The following is an 8,776-nucleotide window of genomic DNA, read 5'->3' as shown; positions in this document are numbered from 1 at the left end:
CTCTCCCCTCTCCCTGCCCCTCCTTCTCCTCCCTCTCCTCTCCTCCTTCTCCCCTCTCTCCCTCCCTTCTCCCTCTCCCTCTCCTCGCCTCCTCTTCTCCCCTCTACCCTCCCTCCTCTCCTCTCCTCCAGCCCAGCACACATCCAGCTCCCTGTGATCAGGCTCCTGTTACAGCACCTCAGACTCCACCACCACCACCACCTGGAGCATCGGTATGTAACCGGGATGGGAATAAAAGGCTGTTTATGGTATGAACTCAGTGATCCCAGAAGAGACCAGCACCCTGTTCACTGTTCACACTACATGACCCAAGAGTATGTGGACACCTGCTCATCCAACACCTCATTCAAAAAGGATGGGCATTAATATGGAGTTGGTCTTTCCCTAGATGTTGGTACATTGCTGCTATAACAGTCTCCTCTCTTCTGGGAAGGCCTCCAACCACTCTACTGCCAATGTTTGTCTATGGAGATTGCGTGGCTTGTGTGCTCAATTTTATATACCTGTCAGAAACGCGTGTGGCTGAAATAGCCAAATCCACTAATATGAAGGGGTGTCCACATACTGCTGAATGTAGTGTGCACTACTTTAGGTCAGAGCCACACCCTAATCCCTATACTGAAGTACACTATTTTTTCTGATCTAAAGAAGTGTCCTAATCACCAGTCGACTTTCATAACTGTTAGGGAACATGGGACAGTCATGATTTAATCTGACCTGCTGCTTCCTGTGGAACATACAGTCTAACCTGCTGCTTCCTGTGGAACACACAGTCTAACCTGCTGCTTCCTGTGGAACATACAGTCTAACCTGCTGCTTCCTGTGGAACACACAGTCTAACCTGCTGCTTCCTGTGGAACACACAGTCTAACCTGCTGCTTCCTGTGGAACACACAGTCTAACCTGCTGCTTCCTGTGGAACATACAGTCTAACCTGCTGCTTCCTGTGGAACACACAGTCTAACCTGCTGCTTCCTGTGGAACACACAGTCTAACCTGCTGCTTCCTGTGGAACACACAGTCTAACCTGCTGCTTCCTGTGGAAACACACAGTCTAACCTGCTGCTTCCTGTGGAACACAGTCTAACCTGCTGCTTCCTGTGGAACACACAGTCTAACCTGCTGCTTCTGTGGAACATACAGTCTAACCTGCTGCTTCCTGTGGAACATACAGTCTAACCTGCTGCTTCCTGTGGAACACACAGTCTAACCCTGCTTCCTGTGGAACACACAGTCTAACCTGCTCCTGTGGAACACACAGTCTAACCTGCTAATATTCTCCATAGATACCCAGTGTCAATAACATGTAGCCATCTGTGTAAAAGGAGTTTCTGTCTATTTCATTAGGTCGAGACCCGGAGCAGGTCCCTCCCTTGGGGAGTCTCTCGCCTGACGACTATCGCCACGCCAACCAGATGTACACAGACCCCCGCGAGCGAGAGAGAGAACTACACGCACATGAATAAAAGGTCATTGAGTCGAGTCCAGAATTAGACGTTTAGGAAAAAACACACATGAACAAAGACAAGCCAATGTTTTCTTCATAGACATACACGAGAAACAACAAGAGAGGCTGATGTCTGCCAGAATGGACCAACATGTCGGCCATCTTACCTAGGACCGGTCCTGAACATGGGGCAGTCTCTTATCTGTTCTAGATCTGCGGTTCTCTCTCTCTCTCTACCCTCTCAGGCTGCTGGACCCAGCCAACACCATGCAGTTTGATGACTTTAAGAAGTGTTACGGGGAGATCCTCCATCGATGGGGTCTGAAGGACAAGAGAGCCGAGGTCCTCAAGTTTACATCCTGTCCTCCTGAACCGCACAAAGGCATCGGTGAGTCTCCTAGATAGTTGGTATCCCAGGGTGAGTCTCTAGATAGATGGTGAGTCTCCTAGATAGATGGTATACCAGGTGAGTCTCCTAGATAGATGGTATACCAGGGTGAGTCTCCTAGATAGATGATATACCAGGGTGAGTCTCCTAGATATGGTGAGTCTCCTAGATAGATAGTATACCAGGGTGAGTCTCCTAGATAGATGGTGAGTCTCCTAGATAGATGGTATACCAGGGTGAGTCTCCTAGATAGATGGTATACCAGGGTGAGTCTCCTAGATAGATTGTGAGTCTCCTAGATAGTGTGAGTCTCCTAGATAGATGGTGAGTCTCCTAGATAGATGGTGAGTCTCCTAGATAGATGGTATACCAGGGTGAGTCTCCTAGATAGATGGTATACCAGGGTGAGTCTCCTAGATAGATGGTGAGTCTCCTAGATAGATGGTGAGTCTCCTAGATAGATGGTATACCAGGGTGAGTCTCCTAGATAGATGGTATACCAGGGTGAGTTTCCTAGATAGATAGTATACCAGGGTGAGTCTCCTAGATAGATGGTGAGTCTCCTAGATAGATGGTATACCAGGGTGAGTCTCCTAGATAGATGGTATACCAGGGTGAGTCTCCTAGATAGATGGTATACCAGGGGTGAGTTTCCTAGATAGATAGTATACCAGGGTGAGTCTCCTAGATAGATGGTGAGTCTCCTAGATAGATGGTGAGTCTCCTAGATAGATGGTGAGTCTCCTAGATAGATGGTATACCAGGGTGAGTCTCCTAGATAGATGGCGAGTCTCCTAGATAGATGGTGAGTCTCTAGATAGATGGTATACCAGGGTGAGTCTCCTAGATAGATGGTGATCTCCTAGATAGATGGTGAGTCTCCTAGATAGATGGTGAGTCTCCTAGATAGATGGTGAGTCTCCTAGATAGATGGTGAGTCTCCTAGATAGATGGTATACCAGGGTGAGTCTCCTAGATAGATGGTGAGTCTCCTAGATAGAGTCTCCTAGATAGATGGTGAGTCTCCTAGATAGATGGGTGAGTCTCCTAGATAGATGGCGAGTCTCCTGATAGATGGTGAGTCTCCTAGATAGATGGTATACCAGGGTGAGTCTCCTAGATAGATGGTGAGTCCCTAGATAGATGGTGAGTCTCCTAGATAGATAGATACCAGGGTGAGTCTCCTAGATAGATGGTATACCAGGTGAGTCTCCTAGATAGATGGTGAGTCTCCTAGATAGATGGTGAGTCTCCTAGATAGATGGTATACCAGGGTGGTCTCCTAGAGATCGGAGTCTCCTAGATAGATGGTGAGTCTCCTAGATAGATGGTATCCCAGGGTGAGTCTCCTAGATAGATGGTGAGTCTCCTAGATAGATGGTGAGTCTCCCTAGATAGATGGTGAGTCTCCTAGATAGATGGTATCCCAGGGTGAGTCTCCTAGATAGATGGTGAGTCTCCAATAGATGGTATACCAGGGTGAGTCTCCTAGATAGATGGTGAGTCTCCTAGATACATGGTATACCAGGGTTAGATAGATGGTATACCAGGGTGAGTTTCCTAGATAGATAGTATACCAGGGTGAGTCTCCTAGATAGATGGTGAGTCTCCTAGATACATGGTATACCAGGGTGAGTTTCCTAGATAGATGGTGAGTCTCCTAGATAGATGGTGAGTCTCCCTAGATAGAGATGGTGAGTTTCCTAGATAGATGGTATACCAGGGTGAGTCTCCTAGATAGATGGCATACCAGGGTGTGAGTCCTAGATAGATGGTGAGTCTCCTAGATAGATGGTGAGTCTCCTAGATAGATGGTGAGTCTCTGGATAGATGGTAGATCTCCTAGATGATGGTATACCAGGGTGAGTCTCCTAGATAGATGGTGAGTCTCCTAGATAGATGGTATACGAGGGTGAGTCTCCTAGATAGATGGTATTACCAGGGTGAGTCTACAGATAGATGGTGAGTCTCCTAGGGATAGATGGTATAATGGTGAGTCTCCTAGATAGATGGTATACCAGGGTGAGTCTCCTGAATGGATGGTATACCAGGGTGAGTCTCCTAGATAGATGGTGAGTCTCCTAGATAGATGGTATACCATCTGAGTCTCCTAGATAGATGGTATTATTACTGACTCCATTTGGCTCCTCTCTTTCCACATCACCCCTCTCCCTCCTCCTCCTCCTCCCATCTACCCCTCCTCCTCCTCCTCCTCTCTCCCATCCACCCCTCTCCTCCTCCCTCCTCTCTCCCCTCTCCTCCTCCTCCTCCTCCCCTCTCTCCCATCTACCCCTCTCCTCCTCCCTCCATCTCTCCCTCTCCTCTTCCTCCTCCCCTCTCCTCCCTCCTCCTCCCCTCCCTCTCTCCCATCTACCCCCTCTCCTCCTCTTCTCTCCATTCAACCCTCTCCTCCTTCTCTCCATTCATCTACCTCCTCTCCTCTCCATCTAGCCCCCTTCCTCCTCCTCCTCTTCATTCACCTCTCCTCCTTCCTCCCTCCTCTCTCCATCTACTTCCTCTCTCCTCACTCTTCCCTTCCTCTTCCTCTGTCTCTCCTTCTCTCCTCCACTCTCTCCTCAATGTCACCTCCTCTCATCTGCCTCTCTCTCCTTCCTCTCCATCTACCTCCTCTCCTCCTCTTCTCCATTCACTCCTTCCTTCCTTCCTCCTCACTCTCTTCCTCCTCCTCCTCCATCCACTCCCTCTTCTTCACCTCCCTTCTTCCTTCCATCTACTTCCTTCCTTCCTTCCTTCATTCACCACCACCTCCTCTCTCCATCTACCCCCTCTCCTCCTCCTCCCACCTCTCTCCCATCTACCCCCTCTCCTCTCTCCATCTACCCCTCTCCTCCTCTCCTCTCTCCATCTACCTCCTCTCCTCCTCCTCCCTCTTCTCTCCATCCACCCCCTCTCCTCCTCCTCCCTCCTCTCTCCATCTACCCCCTCTCCTCCTCCTCCTCTCTTCTCTCCATCCACCCCCTCCTCCTCCCTCCTCTCTCCATCTACCCCCTCTCCTCCTCCTCCCTCTTCTCTCCATCCACCCCCTCTCCTCCTCCTCCCTCTTCTCTCCATCCACCCCTCTCCTCCTCCTCTCTCCTCTCTCCATCTACCCCCTCTCCTCCTCCTCCCTCTTCTCTCCATCCACCCCTCTCTCCTCCTCCTCTCTCCATCTACCCCTCTCCTCCTCCTCCCCCTCTCTCCATCCAACTCCTCTCCTCCTCCCTCCCTTCTTCTCTCTCTTCTTCTCCCTCTCTCCTCTCTTCATCCACCCCTCTCCTTCACCACCATCTCCTCTCCCTTTCCTCCCCTCTCCTCCTCCCCCTCTCTCCATCAACCCTCTCTCCTTCACCACCACCTCCTCTCTCCTCCTCCCCCTCTCTCCATCACCTCCTCTCCCCTCTCCTTCTCCCCCTCCTCTCTCCTCCTCCCTCCTCTCTCCATCTACCCCCTCTCCACCACCTCCTCTACCCTCTCCTTCACCACCACCTGCTCTCTCCACCTACCCCATTTCCTCCCCTCTCCTCCTCCCCCTCTCTCAATCCACCCTCTCTCCTTCACCACCACCTCCTCTCTCCTCCTCCCCCTCTCTCCACCACCTCCTCTCCCCTCTCCTTCTTCTCCTCCTCTCTCTCCCCTCTCTCCACCCACCCCTCTCCTCCTCCTCTCTCCTCCTCCCCCTCTCTCCATCCACCTCTCTCCTTCACCACCACCTCCCTCTCCTCCTCCTCCCCCTCTCTCCACCACCTCCTCTCCCCTCTCCTTCTTCTCCTCCTCTCTCTCCCCTCTCTCTTCAGAGTTTGGTGTGTACTGCTGCCATTGTCGTAGCCAGGTGCGGGGGACTCAGTGTGCTGTGTGTAAGCGCTTCACCTTCCAGTGTGCCATCTGTCACGTGGCTGTCCGAGGCTCCTCTAACTTCTGTCTGAGTTGTGGTCACGGGGGCACACCTCCCACATGATGGAGTGGTTCAGAACACAGGACGAATGTCCCACAGGCTGCGGCTGCCACTGTCTGCTACAGAGCACCTTCTGAGAGAGACGCTGAGACACAGACTGATGCAGCACACACACACACACACACATGCACACACTACACACAGCACACACACACACACAGCACGACACAGCACACACACACACACACACACACACACACACACACACACACACACACACACACACACACACACACACACACACACACTGTCTGCTACAGAGCACCTTCTGAGAGAGACGCTGAGACACAGACTGATGCAGACTCCACACACACACACACACACACACACACACACACACACACACACACACACACACACACACACACACACACACACACACACACACACTGTCTGCTACAGAGCACCTTCTGAGAGAGACGCTATGCCAGACTGGATGCAGACACAATACACACACACACACACACACACACACACACACACACACACACACACACACACACACACACACACACACACACTGCTACAGAGCACCTTCTGAGAGAGACGCCTGAGACACAGACTGATGCAGACTCACACACACACACACACACACACACACACACACACACACACACACACACACACACACACACACACACACACACACACACACACACACACACACACACACACACACACACACTGTCTGCCACAGAGCACCTTCTGAGAGAGACGCTAGGACACAGACTGGATGCAGACACACACACACACACACACACACACACACACACACACACACACACACACACACACACACACACACACACACACACACACAGCAGTCCATTAATTTAGTCCTGGAACGCTGTGGTCTGGAGAGGCTGTATAATGAGATGCTGAGGTAGAGGTTGTTATGAAGGCCTTAATGCCTTGACTAGATGTTCCCCCACACAATAAACATCTGATTGAATACAACTGTTGTTGTCTGAAACTCTTTGTCGTCACTTAGCAACAAATGAAAGGTCAACCACTGCGACCTGGCCAGATAAACAAAGCAGTGCGACTCCTTGTACCATGGATGGCAGATAGGATCATGCCATAATCACATCTGATTTTATTGTAGCCTCCCGGGTGGCGCAGTAGTTAGGCGCTGTACTGCAGCGCCAGCTGTGCCACCAGAGACTCTGGGTTCGCGCCCCAGGCTCTGTCGTAACCGGCCGTGACCGGAGGTCCGTGGGGCGACGCACAACTAACCTAGCGCCCGGTTAGGAGGCTGGCCGGTAGGGATATCCTTGTCCCATCGCACACCAGCGACTCCTGTGGCGGGCTGGGCGCAGTGTGTGCGCTAGCCAAGGTTGTCAGATGCACAGTGTTTCCTCCGACACATTGGTGCGGCTAGCTTCAGGTTGATGCGCTGTGTTAAGAAGCAGTGCGGCTTGGTTGGGTTGTGTATCGGAGGACGCATGACTTTCAACCTTCGTCTCTCCAGAGCACGTACGGGAGTTGTAGCGATGTCGCTACTAAAATCAATTGGATACCACGAAACTGGGGAGAAAAAGGGTAAAAATTAAAAAATATATTTATTTTAAAAATCTGATTTTATTTGTGACATGCACCATGCACCTCACAGTGAAATGAAATGCTGAATACAACAGGTGTAGTAGACCTTACAGTGAAATGCTGAATACAACAGGTGTAGTAGACCTCACAGTGAAATGATGAATACAACAGGTGTAGTAGACCTCACAGTGAAATGATGAATACAACAGGTGTAGTAGACCTCACAGTGAAATGCTGAATACAACAGGTGTAGTAGACCTCACAGTGAAATGCTGAATACAACAGGTGTAGTAGACCTCACAGTGAAATGATGAATACAACAGGTGTAGTAGACCTCACAGTGAAATGCTGAATACAACAGGTGTAGTAGACCTCACAATGAAATGCTGAATACAACAGGTGTAGTAGACCTTACAGTGAAATGCTGAATACAACAGGTGTAGTAGACCTCACAGTGAAATGCTGCCCACAACAGGTGCAGGTAGACCTCACAGTGAAATGCTTCCTCTTCTCCTCTCCCAATGCTTAGTGCCACAGGACAGTTACTGGTCCTCTCCCAATGCTTAGTACTAACAGGACAGTTACTGGTCCTCTCCCAATGCTTAGTACTAACAGGACAGTTACTGGTCCTCCCCAATGCTTAGTACTAACAGGACAGTTACTGGTCCTCTCCCAATGCTTAGTACTAACAGGACAGTTACTGGTCCTCTCCCAATGCTTAGTACTAACAGGACAGTTACTGATCCTCTCCCCAATGCTTAGTACTAACAGGACAGTTACTGATCCTCTCCCAATGCTCCCAATGCTTAGTGCTAACAGTGACAGTTACTGATCCTCTCTTCCCAATGCTTAGTACTAACAGGACAGTTACTGATCCTCTTCCAATGCTCAGTACAAACAGGACAGTTACTGGTCCTCTCCCAATGCTTAGTACTAACAGGACAGTTACTGGTCCTCTCCCAATGCTTAGTACTAACAGGACAGTTACTGGGCCTCTCCCAATGCTTAGTACTAACAGGACGTTACTGATCCTCTCCCAATGCTTAGTACTAACAGGACAGTTACTAGTCCTCTCCCAATGCTTAGTACTAACAGGACAGTTGCAATGTTTGTAGATGGGGAAAACTGTCCGTGAAACAGTCTTGATATGTTCGTCAAAAGAGAGATCTGGGTCCAGATTAATGCCAAGGTCCTTCACAGTTTTATTTGAGACGACTGTACAACAATCAAGATTAATTGTCAGATTCAACAGAAGTTCTACTTGCTTCTTGGGACCTAGAACTAGCATCTCTGTTTTGTCCGAGTTTAAATGGTTTTGTCCGATTTTAAATGTAGAAAAATTGCCGCCATCCACTGCCTTATAGCAGGTAGCCAAGTGGTTAGAGCGTTGGACTTGTAACCGAAAGGTTGCAAGATCGAATCCCTGAGCTGACAAGGTAAAACTGCC

General features: G+C 50.0%; 1 protein-coding gene across 1 annotated transcript; it reads left to right on the top strand.

Moving 5' to 3' along the window:
* The first annotated feature begins 1,455 nt into the window (after nucleotides 1-1,455).
* On the top strand, nucleotides 1,456-5,805 carry LOC124025540 (GATOR complex protein WDR59-like). The gene is made up of 3 exons (XM_046338923.1): nucleotides 1,456-1,469; nucleotides 1,693-1,835; nucleotides 5,630-5,805. Exons 1-3 carry the CDS (start codon nucleotides 1,459-1,461, stop codon nucleotides 5,788-5,790), a joined length of 315 nt encoding a protein of 104 aa, XP_046194879.1. The 5' UTR covers nucleotides 1,456-1,458; the 3' UTR covers nucleotides 5,791-5,805.
* The last annotated feature ends 2,971 nt before the right edge of the window (nucleotides 5,806-8,776 follow it).

The sequence above is a fragment of the Oncorhynchus gorbuscha genome, unplaced genomic scaffold (genome assembly GCF_021184085.1).
Source record: "Oncorhynchus gorbuscha isolate QuinsamMale2020 ecotype Even-year unplaced genomic scaffold, OgorEven_v1.0 Un_scaffold_2276, whole genome shotgun sequence".
In the NCBI taxonomy this organism is placed as follows: Eukaryota; Metazoa; Chordata; class Actinopteri; order Salmoniformes; family Salmonidae; genus Oncorhynchus; species Oncorhynchus gorbuscha.
This window is presented reverse-complemented; position numbering and strand designations above follow the sequence as displayed.

Bases quoted from the DNA above. Each gene is read 5' to 3' on its own strand.
- LOC124025540 (XM_046338923.1), top strand. The intron at 1,836-5,629 runs GTGAGTCTCCTA...CTCTCTCTTCAG, and splicing joins TGAACCGCACAAAGGCATCG to AGTTTGGTGTGTACTGCTGC.